Here is a 15,117-nt window from a genome sequence, read left to right on the forward strand (position 1 = left end):
AGAGCAGCAGATCAGCACAGGTGAATAGAACCTGGAGTTAGAGAAGGAAGCGGGTGGAAGAGAACTTAATTGTAGCACATGAGAAGAGAACAGGGATTTAGAGAAGGAGTTGTGTTGAAAGAGAACAGCAGATCAGCACAGGAGAAGAGAAGCGAACAGAGTTAAAGAAGGAGTTGGGGTGGACAAGAGCAGCAGGTAAGCACAGGAGAAGGTAACATGGAGTTAAAGAATGAGGCGTGTGGAAGAGAACAGCAGTTCAGCACAGGAGAAGAGAACAGGGAGTTAGAGAAGGAGGCAGTGGAAGAGAGCATCTGATTATTATAGGAGAAGAGATGAGACCAGGGACTGAAAGAAGAAGGTGGGGTGGAAGAGAGCAGCAGATGTGCAGAGGGAGAAAAGAAAAGAACAGGGAGCTAGAGAAGGAGGTGCGTGGAGGAGGCAGCAGATCAGCACCGCAGAAGAGAACAGTGAGTTAAAGAAGGAGTTGGGGTGGAAGACAGCAGCAGATTTGCACAGTAGAAGAGAACTGGGACTTAAAGAAGGAGGCGCTGGAAGAGAACAGCAGATCAGTACGGGAGAAGAGTAGTGAACATGGAATTATAGAAGGCGTTCGAGTGAGTGAGGGCAGTATAGTGGTAGAGAGAGGGCGGTGTAGTAAGTGTAGTAGTGTAGTGAGTGTGTATAGCGATAGATGGAGTGAAGGTTGATGTGGAGTTTGAGGGTGGAGCTGGAGGAAAGTTTTTGAGGCTGGCTTTGGAGGGTGGACTTGGAGGGTTGTGTTTGATGGTTGATTATGATGGTGGTTTTGGAGGGTGGATTTGGGTTTGGAGGTTTTTGAGTTGGAGTGGGTAGTAGGGGTTGAAGGGTGTATTTGGGCTAGAAGGGTGGTTTTGTTTTTTTAGGCTGGAGTTGTATGGTGGGTTTGGAGGGTGGAGTTGGTTTCTGAGGGTGGATTTGGAGGGTGGAGTGCTGAGTGTTTCTGTGGTGGTGCTGAGTGGTTTTGTGGTGGTGCTGAGTTGTGCTGTGGTGGTGCTGACTGATGCTGTGTTGGTGCGTGGTGGTGCTGAGTGATGCTGTGGTGGCGCTGAGTGATGCTGGGGTGGCGCTGAGTAATGCTGGGGTGGCGCTGAGTGATGCTGGGGTGGCGCTGAGTGGTGGCGCTGAGTGATGCTGGGTTGGCGCTGAGTGATGCTGGGGTGGCGCTGAGTGGTGCTGGGGTTGCACTGAGTGATGCTGGGGTTGCGCGGAGTGATGCTGGGGTTGCGCGGAGTGATGCTGGAGTTGCGCGGAGTGATGCTGGGGTTGCGCGGAGTGAGGCTGGGGTTGCGCGGAGTGAGGCTGGGGTTGCGCGGAGTGAGGCTGGGGTTGCGCGGAGTGAGGCTGGGGTTGCGCGGAGTGAGGCTGGGGTTGCGCGGAGTGAGGCTGGGGTTGCGCGCGAGTCTAACGGGGGTAGAAGGGCACAAAAAGCGAGTCTAACAGGGGCAGAAGGGCACAGAAAAGCGAGTCTAACGGGGGAAGAAGGGCACAGAAAAGCGAGTCTAACGGGGGCAGAAGGGCACAAAAAAGCGAGTCTAACGGGGGCAGAAGGGCACAAAAAAGCGAGTCTAACGGAGGGCAGAAGGGCACAAAAAAAACGCGGCCACAAACTGAAATTAAATAAACGCGTCCGTGAAATGAAAAAACGAGGGGAGGGTGGTGAGAGGGGAGGGTGGTGAGAGGGGAGATTGGTGAATTGGGAAAGTAGTGATAGTGTAGAGGGGAAAGAGTGTTGAGAGGGTAGAGTGTTATCGCATTAGTAATGCAACATATTTAGTATTAACGTGACTTAGATGTATTGATATAACAAATAATAGTTTTTTCTAAAATAAGATTTTAATACTTAAATAAAAGTAATTTTAATTTACAATGGCAATATCTTAAACTTTACTAAAAAACTTTTTTGAATGTTATGTTCAGTGTATTGTGGTGGTGTCCCTGAGTGATGTGGTGGTGTCCCTGAGTGGTGTGGTGGTTTCCCTGAGTGGTGTGGTGGTTTCCCTGAGTGGTGTGGTGGTGTCCCTGAGTGGTGTGGTGGTGTCCCTGAGTGATGCGGTGGTGTCCCTGAGTGATGCGGTATGTGTCCCTGAGTGATGCGGTGGTGTCCCTGAGTGATGCGGTGGTGTCCCTGAGTTTTGCGGTGGTGTCCCTGAGTTTTGCGGTGGTGTCCCTGAGTTTTGCGGTGGTGTCCCTGAGTTTTGCGGTGGTGTCCCTGAGTTTTGCGGTGGTGTCCCTGAGTTTTGCGGTGGTGTCCCTGAGTGATGCGGTGGTGTCCCTGAGTGATGCGGTGGTGTCCCTGAGTGATGCGGTGGTGTCCCTGAGTGATGCGGTGGTGTCCCTGAGTGATGCGGTGGTGTCCCTGAGTGATGCGGTGGTGTCCCTGAGTGATGCGGTGGTGTCCCTGAGTGATGCGGTGGTGTCCCTGAGTGATGCGGTGGTGTCCCTGAGTGATGCGGTGGTGTCCCTGAGCGATGCGGTGGTGTCCCTGAGCGATGCGGTGGTGTCCCTGAGCGATGCGGTGGTGTCCCTGAGCGATGCGGTGGTGTCCCTGAGTGATGCGGTGGTGTCCCTGAGTTTTGCGGTGGTGTCCCTGAGTTTTGCGGTGGTGTCCCTGAGTTTTGCGGTGGTGTCCCTGAGTGATGCGGTGGTGTCCCTGAGTGATGCGGTGGTGTCCCTGAGTGATGCGGTGGTGTCCCTGAGTGATGCGGTGGTGTCCCTAAGCGATGCGGTGGTGTCCCTGAGCGATGCGGTGGTGGTGTCCCTGAGCGATGCGTGGTGGTGTCCCTGAGCGATGCGTGGTGGTGTCCCTGAGCGATGCGTGGTGGTGTCCCTGAGCGATGCGTGGTGGTGTCCCTGAGCGATGCGTGGTGGTGTCCCTGAGCGATGCGTGGTGGTGTCCCTGAGCGATGCGTGGTGGTGTCCCTGAGCGATGCGTGGTGGTGTCCCTGAGCGATGCGTGGTGGTGTCCCTGAGCGATGGGTGGTGGTGTCCCTGAGTGATGCGTGGTGGTGTCCCTGAGTGATGCGTGGTGGTGTCCCTGAGTGATGCGTGGTGGTGTCCCTGAGTGATGCGTGGTGGTGTCCCTGAGTGATGCGTGGTGGTGTCCCTGAGTGATGCGTGGTGGTGTCCCTGAGTGATGCGTGGTGGTGTCCCTGAGTGATGCGTGGTGGTGTCCCTGAGTGATGAGTGGTGGTGTCCCCGAGTGATGAGTGGTGGTGTCCCCGAGTGATGTGGTGGTGTCCCTTATTGATGCGTGGGGGTGTCCGTAAGTAGTGTGCCGGTGTCCAAGAGTGAGGTTAGGGTGTCCCTACGTAATGCGGTGTTGGCCATGAGTTTTGCCCCAGAGTGATGTTTGTCTATAAAGTGATTTGTAAAATGTGAATGAGAATGTGAGCATGTTTACACAAAAAAGTAGAAACGAGTTTGGGCGCGTAAATTTCAAATTTTAAAAACAAGTATTGTAAGTAAATAAATGTAAAGCACATGCTATAAGCTTGAATATCAACTTTTTCATAAATACCCAGTGGCTAATGCAGGTGCAGAGATGGTATTATTTACCTTTCACAGATTTCAAATGTGACATTTTGCATTTTTTCTATGGAGGGGCTCTGTATTATGTGCTGAAATGCTCTTATTTCGTCTGAGAGTTGAAGCCCCCTTTCCCCGTGGCTGCAAACCTGAGCAATTTTCAGAACGTGCCCCATCCTCCGTGGCGCCCGTCCCACCTCCCGCAGATATGCAAGGCAGGGCTTCTTTTGTCTTGCAGGCGTACGAGGAGCAGGTGTGAATTGGCAATTGCCCAGGCAATTCTGCAGGAAACCGGGCCTAGACCTTGACACTCCCAGCTCCAGCCAAGTCACTTCCAGCCCCTCGCCTAGGTGTCTCCAAGTGAACTGCAGTCTGCAGTTTCAATAAACACACTCACCCCGACAAAAGCATAGCATACAGGGAATGCCGTGCATTGAACGATAAAGTTTATCAGAGCTGTATCCCTTCACCGTCCTTTCACTCATGTAAAAAGGCGCAACTTGCGTTGGAAGGACTGTTAAGGAGATGTTCTACGAAAGGAATTATATTGCAATTCAAAGACAAAACGTATTTCCTAAAAACTGTGACAGTGTAACATTATCTTAAATGCGTGTTCATACACAAATGCTGACTGTCACCATGCCAAAGTTTGTGTGATTTTGGAGCTTGACCTTTCCAAATGTTGCCATCTTTCGTTAAAAAACCAAAAGGAGCAGGGGAGTGAGCGAGTGGGAGGGAAGCCTGGCGACAGGGGGCTGGGGAGGTGATCCCTTTGAAGGCATTGCGCAGAGGTGGGCGGGGGAGAGGAGGCGGGGAGAGCTCCTTTGAAATGCGGCTGGGGAGCAAATGGCAAGCTCGTGCACGAGCACGTGCACTTGCCGAAATCCGGCCACCTGGTTCAGCTCCTGTTTTGGCCACTATAGATCGACCATCTGCAATGCGCAAGCGCATTGGCAGAGGTCGACCTAAAAATATCCAATATTTTTATATACTTAAGACATGACCAAAAAAATGATTAAAAAAACACAATACAGTACTTCAAAATCTTCACTTATCAAAATATGCTTTAAAAATAGTTCCTTGATGTTGATAGCTCCGTTCAGGGCTATCACAGCATCGTGAGAAAACCAATCCAAACAGTTCTGGCTGACCGCGGTGTCGCGGGCCAGCTACGCTGTCAGGAAAACCCGTAAACAGTGCCTTTTAGAAATGCAGGGCGTTGATGACTTCTCGTTGAGCTTCCGCAAACACGGCATCCGCAGGCGTCTGTTCCAGAGGTCAGTGCAAGAGTCGTCGGGGGCCCTCGAAGTCACACGCGTTGCTGGTCGATCTCCTCTCTGATGGAGTCAGGAGCGCTGGCATCGGTGCTGCAGCGCGAAGTCCAGCGGTGCGGCGTGTGGCCCTCAGGTCGCAGTGCGAGCTGCGGCTCAGTGGTGGTGTCAGATGGTGTCGTCGGTGTGACCTGGGTTGCAGTTCGAGATGAAGGCGGTGCTCGTCACGGTGCTGGCAGGTCAAGGTGCAACAGCGGCGTCATCGTTGCTGAAGCGCTGTCATCGGCTGACAAACTGAAGTCGATGACGTTGGTAAGCCAAGGTTGCAGTGCGGTATGAGGGCGGTGCATCGTGTAACTTTACGAGCGATGCCCTCGAACCATGGTGCAAGCAGCGGCGTCTAATTCGGCTTAAAGCGTCGTTGTCGGGGAGGCCAAGGCGTCATGAAGCGAGGCGGTGTGGAGTGGGGTGCCCACAGGTCGCGGTGCGAGCAGTGCCTCAGTGGCGCGTCAACAGGCGTCATCTGTGAGAGCATGATTGCGTTGTGACGGTGCCCTCTACGGTGCCAGGGCATCGCGGTGAAGCAAGGCAGTGCGGAGTACAGTGCCCATAGGTCGCTGTGCGAGCAGCGGTTCGGTGGCGGCATCAGCAGGTGTCGTCGGTGAGACCAGTGTCGCGTTGCGGCGGTGCCCTCTGCGGTGCCTTCAAGACTCGGACTCGCCAGCGTCGTCGTAGACTTAGTCAGATTTGCTTCTCTTCTGTTGCAGCACCAAACACACTGTCTCCAGTGCTGAGGGCAGAAGAGCTTGAAGTCTTTGCTGTTCCTCAGACTTCTTGAACAGGGGGCAAGCTCTACCTCAAGCCCTTGGAGAAAATCACAAAAGTAGATTGCAGAAAGTTCAGTCCATTCCTTTTACTGCCCAAGACAGAAGCAGCCACTGCAGGCTAACACAGCAAAGCACACACAGCAAAGTGGTAGTTCCTCCTCACAGCTTCTCCAGCTCTTCTTCTTGGCAGCCTCCTTGATCCAAAAGAATTCTAAAGTTCAGGGGTCTGGGTCCCAGTATTTGTATCCAAAAATCCTTTAACCCTGTAAGCAGAGGGTGTCTGTGCCCAGCCAGAACCAGTTCTGCCTTCTCTGGTGTGATTCCCCTGCAGGAGGTGGAGAATGCATTGTCAGAGGCAAACCAGGCCCCTTGAGGTGCAAGGAAATCTCCTCCCTCTTCCCCCATCACAGCCCAGGTCTATTCAGCCCATTCCTGACCTACCTAGACTATCGGAACCCACCCTTGCTTCCTAGCCATCTGTCGTCCAAAACCAAGCCAGGCAATAGACATTCTAGCAGAGGCATGCAGGATGACTATCCAAGAAAATACCTACTTCCTAAAAGTGGTATTTTCAAACACAGAATGTAAAAATCACCTTTACTAAAAGATGCATCGTTAGATTCTGAGTTCAGGCATACTAAATTGTATTTTCCCACTTAGTTCCCAGGGCCAGTTATGTTTATAAGATGTTATAAACAAATGTCCCATTCTGTCCTATGGGAAACGGGTATCCTTGCAATAGTGAAAAGCAAAATGGGCTGTAATTCACTATCGGGACATGCCACACACACCAGGGCATGTCCTACCTTTTCACATACACTGCACCCTGCCCACAGGGGTACTTTGGGCCTACCTTAGGGGTGCCTGTCATGTAAGAAAAGGGAAGGTTAGGAACTGGCCAGTGTGTGCATGGGCCAAGTCGCCAGTTACAAACCGCGCAGACTCTGCAATGGCAGGTCTGAGGTACCTTTTTAGGGCTACTTACGTGGGTGGCACAATCAGTGCAGCAGGCTCACTAGTATCATTTGGTTTACAGACCCTGGCACACTCAGTGCAAATTACTAGAGCATATGCACTATAGCAATAATAAGCAGTGCTGAAGTGCCCAGAGTCCTAAAACCAACACAGACAAGTCAGGAAAAAATAGGAGGAAAAAGTAAAAAGTTTGGGGATAACCCTGCGAAAATGGCCATTTCCAACACCCTCCTAAATATCTCCTCAGACTGCAGAGAAATTCTGTCCAGAGCCTGTGCAGAGAGTACTAACAAAACCCATCTCCTTAAGTGGAGGCGTTTTTGCATATTGTGCCAGCAAGCTAATGTGTACCCATTCTCCTCTTCACCTGTAGAGATTCTCTCTTATCTCCTGCACTTGGTGAGAGCAGGGTTAGTACACGCTTCGATTAAGTTCACTTGGCAGCCATCTTCCGATTCAGGAGATAAAGCACTTCAGTCTAATTATGGTCTGCTAGAATAGTGAAACAATTCCTCAAAGGACTATTTAGAGCCTTTCTACAGTGAGACTCCTCCTCCGCTCTGGCAATTGAATATTGTGATCTCACAACTTATGAAACACTCGTTTGAACCCATTCACAGAGCGAATATAACATTAATTTCCTGGGAGGTTGCTCTCCTCGTAGCTTTAACTTCTGCCAGACAAGTTAGCGAAATTCAAGCCTTTACCATTCAGGAACCTAACCAGCAATTTTGGGACGAAAGTGATTCTTCGCACAAATCCAAGTTCATTCCTAATGTCCCTTGGTACTTTTGTTCAAATGTGCCCTTATCCTAAGAACATATTTTACAGCTCCAACAACACCAGCTGAAAGAGCACTTCATTCTGTAGACATTACGAGGTGCTTACAATTCTATTTAGGTAAAACCAAAGGTTTTCGCAAGTCTAATCAACTGTTTGTAGATTACAGCATACCATGGAAAGGTTATCCTCCTTCTAAGCAAAGCATTGCTGGGTGGATATCCAGTGTGATTCACTACTGTCATAAAGTTGCAGGCAAGCCATTGCAGATGTCAGTGCACGCCCACTCTACAAGAGCTATATCTGCTTCTACTGCACTGTTTGCTAGTGTGTCGCTTCAGGACATCTGCCTGGCGGCTACCTGGAACAATACACACACCTTTACCAAACATCGCTGTTTGGAAACTGTGATTTGCAGTGATATAGCAGTTGGTAGGGCAGTGCTTCAACATCTTTTACAGTAATGATTAGCTTTTCTCCTTCTGCCCGCCACCCTTTACTGATTCTGCATTTTGATTTTGCTCTTTACATCGTATTCTTGTTTATAGAAATGAATGTGCGTGTATATATATATATATATATATATATATATATATAAAACCTTGACACAAAAGGCCTTTTAGCGTATGTGGAGAGATCAGCAATAGCGTGTAGCTACAGGAATGAAAATTTACCTAGAGAACGTAACGGAAAGTTTCAATTCCATTAAGGACTCTGAGGTGAGGATTATGCCTTCTCTCTTCGCTTTAATTCAAATAGCAGCACATTAAAAGGATAACAAAGACTACGTTTCCCATGAACCTTAGGGAAAGGTAGTAATAAAAAACCCAAATGGTAACATCCATCAAACAATGCGCAGTGCCCTGGGTCGAGAACTGAATGGGACTGGGTGTGGCCTCGTATTCTATATGAAACCCCTGCACTGTCTACAGTACCCACGCGCCTTGCGTGACGGACAGCCATGCCTGGGAAAAATTTGCCAGTGCCCCCCCCCCCTATTTTTATTTGGGAAAAATGGAGAACAATCACAGGGGCTTGAGGTGGACGCTCCTCCTCTGAAACCTTTACCCTTGCCACTGCGTCCTCTGGTTGGGTAAAAGTTCCCAGAACGAGACTGGTCCTGGAATTGTCTGGAGCCTCTTTAAGTGTTTTAGTGGGGTGGACGAGCGCTCCTGCCTCGGCTGGCCCCGTTAAACATGAGGAAATACTTTTTTAATCGTGGACTGGGCCTTGTCTAACGAGGTGTAAGTGTTTACAGACTTTCCAAGCTCTTTTAAAAATAGCTCGCCAAAGAGAGACCCCTGAGCAGCGGCACCCGCCTCCAGGTCCGCCAAATCTTCTAATTGTGGGTCGATCTTAATAAGGAGGGAGCGGCAGCACTCAGTGGAAAGGGCCCAAAAAAATCACTGCCCTCCAGGCCCATCCTGACAGCATTTCAGGAGAAATGATGGAGCCAGACTCCTTGGCTTCCTCAGCCATGTCAAGAATTTTGGTAATGGGGCTGAGGGCATCTAGGAGCTTATCCTGACAAGCCCTCCATGAACAGTCGATCCCTTTTTTTCGGATCCCTGATAAACCTCTGGAGGAATGTGGCCATGCGGGGCCAATTTCCCTTCTAGAGATGGGCAGGGGCTTTCCGCACGCAAACAGTTGCGGGCCTCCTTCTCTAATGGTCTGCGATGTGCCCTGCAACGTAAGCGACAACCTTATTTGCCGGGGCCCACTCTGAGGAGCATGGGTGAACGATATTGTTGGGATCAAGCATGTCTGACGAGCTCTGACTAGTCTGGGAAGGACGGGACGGGAGCCATAGTCTGGAAGGGCCCAGATCTGAGTTCACATCTGCCGCTGTGGCCCGGGCAGTGTTAGGTGTGGCTGGCGGGGGAGCAGGGGAGGGTCCAGCAGGTAGAGCAGGTTGACTGTCCAGAAAGGCCTGTTTAATTCTTGCAAATGCGTCCAGGTCTCCCACGAGTCCCGGGACCGCATGGGCAGCGGTGCGCCAAGGTCTGCTGGGTCCACGGGCACAGGGCCTGGGGGGATGCAGTAAGATGGGGGTGTGAGCTTTTCAAACTCCTTAGAGATCTGGTAGGCAAGCCTCTCCTCTAAAGGAGTTATGGCCTCATCAACCACCCTGTAGATTGAAGTATCTACCGATTCGTAAAAGGCGTCCCCCCAAGGCAGGTCAGCCTGAGGATCTTCCTCCTCTTGGTAATCTTCATAATTCTCCATAACTAGGAGTTAATACGGAGTATGAGGTGAAGCAGTGTGTGGTAATCCACCAGGGCGTGAATCAGGCCCAAGATTTAGGGACTGGGTTGCAGCCGGCAGAAGAGTGCGGGTTCACCGCAATTAACGGGAGCTAGCCACACGGGACTGAAATGGCGGTTACAATTTTTTTTTTTTAATTGCTCAAATTTGCCACTCTATCAAGTGACCTGGCCTGGGTAAAGTCCCTAACTAGGCCTTCAGGCCGATACAGACCAGAGATCGGGCGTTTGTGAGACCAATTTACAGACCATGTCCTACGTTGCAATCAGAGGAGGTACAGAGCGTGAATAATAAAAAACAGGCCGATGGCCGTGTTATTCGCGAGCCGTTCACCGCCTATGGACCCAAACACGGGCGTCCCCCTCTGGCCAGAGGCTCCAGAATGGGCCTGCGATGCCTGAATCGTGTTTTAGGAAACCATTCAAGCAGCACGCGCATCCCCGCAGCCTCCCACGCCTCCTGGCGGTGGGAGGTCCTCAGCGCGAAGCCTGATACCGGCAATAGCCACGTAGGAACGAAAAACCCATCCCGCGGCTGGATGAAAATAAGCGAGGGAACTAGTCATGCAGCGCCCATTGTGAACGCGCTAATAAAAGCACAAAACTTCCCTGTGGAAAAAACAAAGAGAGCACAGCACAGCGCACACCTTGGTATACGGTGACAACACACCTTGAAAGTATTCAATATCAGTTCTGTTAACCCATAAATATACAATTCAGTCACATTCACAAGCAAATAACCCCAAACAAGGAAAAAAGCCTGAAGGGTACTTATCTGGCGGCGTAGCAGCTAAAAAAGAGGGAGAAGGAACAGTAACAGAGGACTATGTTGCGCTTGGAGGCCCCTGATTGGATATTATTTCCATGGGTGGTTTTGGATGTTACCATGTGTTTTTTATTACTACCTTTCCCTAAGGTTCATGGGACTCCTTTTCATATCTGGGGCTGTCCCCTGTCCTGCAGAAGGCCCGACATGACATTTCATTTATGCGTTTCTAGGGTCGAAACGTTGACGCTTAAATGTTGGCTCAGCCAGTACATACCTCTGGTTCTTAATGCAGAGCAACCTTACCATTACCAGAGTGATTTTGTCAATCTTTGTTCTGACCATCCCTGTAATTATATATATGTGTACATATCCTCCCCATTGTACATATACACCTTGTCACCAGCACTGCGCAATCATGTCACTATAATACACTTGTCACTTTGATATTTTAATTTCACATGGACAGCCCTACAATACGTCTAGTTCTGATATCTGATCGAACAATTCAATAACATAAATCCTTGTTGCAAAGTACCTTTGTGTTTTTCGTTTGCATTGGGGTGTTCTCAGATTTACTTTTTTTGCGTGCATGGATGTGTTTTATTTACAGTATCAGTTGACCTATTGAGCATACTGTTACTAAGTTTTTCTTCATGATTTATTCTTTTGAAACAAAGTAATTGTTGCTCCCTGACAGTCATTGTAACTTGCTATATAATCACATGGCTGAGAGTCACAGCTATGCTGTCCCATCTTGTGGCCATTTGGCACAAAGTGTTAATAGAAGCATGCAGGTCCTTAGTAACATGCAAAAGTAAATGTAATTATTAATTAACATGAAGTGATCGCAAGTTAAATGCTCATTTACTAACTTGTTGAGAAATGTGAATCATGCTTAATATGATTTCTTTTTGAAACATTTTATCCTTGGTTAACTCCTACGAAGGAGGAGCTGAAATTGTATTTTTTTTTCATTAAGGACCAGCGACAAACTGAATCTATCCAGCTGTTGCAATCTCAGCTCACCAACATGACACACTTGGTTTTGAATTTGTCAGAAACAGTTTCAGAGTTGAAGCGAGAGGTAATTTGTACTTAGTTTCTTTTTTTCGTGTAAGAACATTAACTGGTTATGTCATATTTGGTTTATCATATTATTGTTGTAAAATGACAATGACATTGATCCCTTAATTTGTATGTTTCTCCTAACTGGTAATGTAACTTTTTTTTTATAAGCCAACTCCTTCACAATAGGAGGAAACACATAATTTCACTCTTCCTTCTCCTGTATTTGAATCTGTGTGTTTTGTCAATAGGATTTGCCAGTCCAACCATTCCCTGGGTACATTTCTTTAAGACAATCCTATTCAGAATTCAGAAAGTTTTGTGTTTTGATTACCAGATTGCCTAATTCTGATAATTTAACATACTGCACGCTGAAGTATCAATTAGCCTAGGTTATTTATTCTTTTAAGTGGAGCAAGGATCCCTGAACATTTGGCTATGCCCTTTTTCCCTTTAATGCAGTTTCGAAGGAGCCTTTTTCAATTTTTTGTTGGGCATCTTTTGAAATGTGCTACCCTTTGAAAATATTTTTGAGTAGTAGGGTTACAATTACATAATAATTCCCTCATCTAGCTTTTTTTTGTTGCTTTTTGATTGGATAAAAGCCCCTTTTGACAAATATGCCTTCCCGGGAAAGGGAAGAAAACAAATATATCAACAGACCTTTGATATTATTTGTCATTCGGACCGCATCATGGTAGGCCCTCTATTTGATTAAAGTATGTAACACAGAGATAATTTCCCATGGGTAAAAAAATTTGATTTCTTAAGCACATATGATATGCAAAAGGGCCAGTAGAGCCATCCCTGTGTATCTCGTAACTTGCTCATCCCCCTCTGACACATCCTGGCTTTTTTTCTTTTTAACCCCATTCTTATTAGAAAGCAAGTATTTTGACAGCAACATGATCATTTCAAAGACTCCTTGGCTGTGGATAGCCCCCACTTTTAAGACTTCTTTGTCAATGTGTTTAGGGGACTGTCACCAAATAATTACTGAGCCAGAACATTTACAAGGCTCAATTCTAACAACTATTTTTATTTCTGTTGTCTCTCCTCATCACAAAAGGCTGATTCGCCAATAAGCAAGCAGCCCATTATCCAAGCCAAGATGAATTGTTAGATCTCGTTTTGGGGAAGAATCAGAATTTTGCTTAAGAGTTGTACTCTCAGATGCTCGGGAGGCTCATCTGGTCCTTAGAAGAGTTGCATACCTCTGAGGAGACCCTAAAGTGCCAGTTAATTCCAAATAGGGCATATTCTCTCTTTCCTCTTTGGACTAATCCCATCAGCTGTATCTCCAGTGAATAATATGGCAACATTTAAAGAGGTAATGAATGGAGCTGTTGCTAAGGTCAATATTTTTGAAACATTTTCATGAGCTCAGATTTAGTCTTCGGGACCCTTCAGCCTCAAACACATGATTGGTTCCATTGATAGAATACCTCCCTTAGATACCTGTGGACATACTGTTTATCCAAACCTCTGCACAACAGTGCAAGTCCCAAAAACAACTGTTTATTAGTAGTGGTAGTCACAAGAAAAATCCCTCCCTTCTCTTCCACTGATGCTCTGTCCTTGAGAAGAGCAATTGAGGTACTATATATGCGTGTGGGAAACGTTGGAGCCATTGATGTAATATCAACCCAGAATTAATTAACAAGATTTTATGAACTGAACAATTATTGCTGTGAATGATGTGACTGATCTGTCAACACATGGTTGTTCTTCCAAAGAGTCTGCAAACTACTACTCCAGCTTTTTCTCACAGGAACTAGAAATTTGCTACAAGATTTTTTTTTTAAACAATACTACAGAAAGAGTTCCTAAATTAAAAAAACTTAAAAAAGAAGAAAGTGGATCTACTTCTGATGTGACTTGGTGAAATAGACATTTGAAAGAACAGTTCAGACTCATTCATTTCCTTATTATTTCAAACAAAAATGACAAAAAGGAAAATTAAGGATGTTACCACTGCTATATTTCTAGTCCCTTTAACCATATGGAGATTGGAATTGACCCCCAAGTTACATAGTTTCACATTGTCCACTAAAAATGCAGAGATTTCAAAGCAATATAGTAGACCATCATCCCTACCTATGTAAAGAAATTCCTTTTTGCCTGAAATCCTCCTATCCTCCTATTCTCCGCATCTCCATTCATTGTGGTGAGCATATTGTCTTAGAAAATGCAGGTATTTATCCAGATCTATTTCATGATGGCTACAAAAAATAAACTCTCTTCAGCATGTTTGGTTAGAACGTTCAGTTGACCTCTGCTGTCCCTCAAAATTTAGCGCTCCAGATTAACTTAGGCAGCTGCACAGCCACACAGTAAAGAGGATCAAACCTGTGTATCCTTAAGAGGCGACACTCCATTTGTCTGAAGCGTTTTCACATTCAGAGTGATCTGGATAGCCAGTCGCTTGTTTTACATCACTTGTGGGTTCAATGGTTCCTCTGTTGTCAAAGTATTTTTTGCACCACTGCACATGCAGTCCTTACTGGAATATCTCAATGGTCATTGCTACCAGAAGTCATAGAGTGGTGCCAGAAGAGTATCATGATGAAAGTAATTTAGGAATTCTTCTTCAAGACATGAAGGGGCTATTGCAGTTTCTTCTAACAAACAAGTGGTTAGTTCCATCAACATCATTAAAAAGACTGTTAAACAGTTCAACCTTAGAAACAAATCAAGGCAATGCTGAAGGCCCAGAGAAGCAAGAGCAAATTGCGTGAAAGAGTACTGCCTCGTTTTGGAGTTAAAACAATCTGAATGCTAGCCCAGCACCAGATTTTACTCACTTGCATCCAGAAGACTAATTGAACTCTAGAGAGCTACACTATCTGTAGTTTCCCATACTAATAGCTCAAACCTACCCTCACCTGTAGGATCGGCACTGAAGAAAAATTAATTAGTTTATGGCTTCAGCTATTTGTTAACAAATCTACATCAACCCCATTGAAGAAGTTCCAGTATCCAGAAACTGTGATAGATAAAATAGCTTTGTAATCAAGGACCTTTACAATCCTGAAAAAACTAATCTTTCTTCAAAGCTGTTCGTTGGCACACCGTTTTTAGCTCTCCATAGGCGGTAGTCTCCTCATCTCCACTGTTCCTAATTTAGCGAGGCTGGACCGGAATACAGGTAATTTTGATGGTCCTCAAATAGCTGTGTCTTCAGCTTCTTGCGGAATTCAAGAAGTGAGGAGGATGCCCTGAGTCGTTCCAGTATTTGGCGGCTTGGTAGGGGAATGATCGACTTCCTGTTCCGTGTTTGTGGATGCGGGGGGTGTGTGCGATTGAGAGTGATGCTGAGTGAAGTTGTCTGGTGGGTTGGTGAAGGTGAAGCCGGTGATTGCGGTATGCCTGTCCCGTGTTGTGTGGTGACTTGAATGTGTGTGTGAGAAGTTTGAACGATTTTTGGAAGTTTATAGGACTGATGAGCTCGCTTTTGTAAACCCATGCTACAGTCAGACCTTCAATTCCTCTCTTGAAGGTAGATTTTTAATTTGTTTATTGTTTATAATGCACATTAATGTCGGGGCTCCATCTTCAAGGCACAGACATTAAAATACATTCAATCATGATAGCACATT

The 15,117-nt window shown here is 47.0% G+C and overlaps 1 protein-coding gene across 4 annotated transcripts in view; it reads left to right on the forward strand.

Moving 5' to 3' along the window:
* Positions 1-15,117, forward strand: part of SUCO (SUN domain containing ossification factor) — a 696,748-nt gene that overhangs the window by 624,378 nt on the left and 57,253 nt on the right. For all 4 annotated transcript variants that reach the window (XM_086956303.1, XM_086956322.1, XM_086956311.1 and 1 more), the window contains one exon: positions 11,433-11,537. In XM_086956303.1, coding sequence (XP_086812429.1) covers positions 11,433-11,537 — 105 coding nt within the window. The remainder of the gene's footprint in view (positions 1-11,432; positions 11,538-15,117) is intronic.

The sequence above is a fragment of the Lissotriton vulgaris genome, chromosome 1_1 (genome assembly GCF_964263255.1).
Source record: "Lissotriton vulgaris chromosome 1_1, aLisVul1.2, whole genome shotgun sequence".
Taxonomy (NCBI): domain Eukaryota; kingdom Metazoa; phylum Chordata; class Amphibia; order Caudata; family Salamandridae; genus Lissotriton; species Lissotriton vulgaris.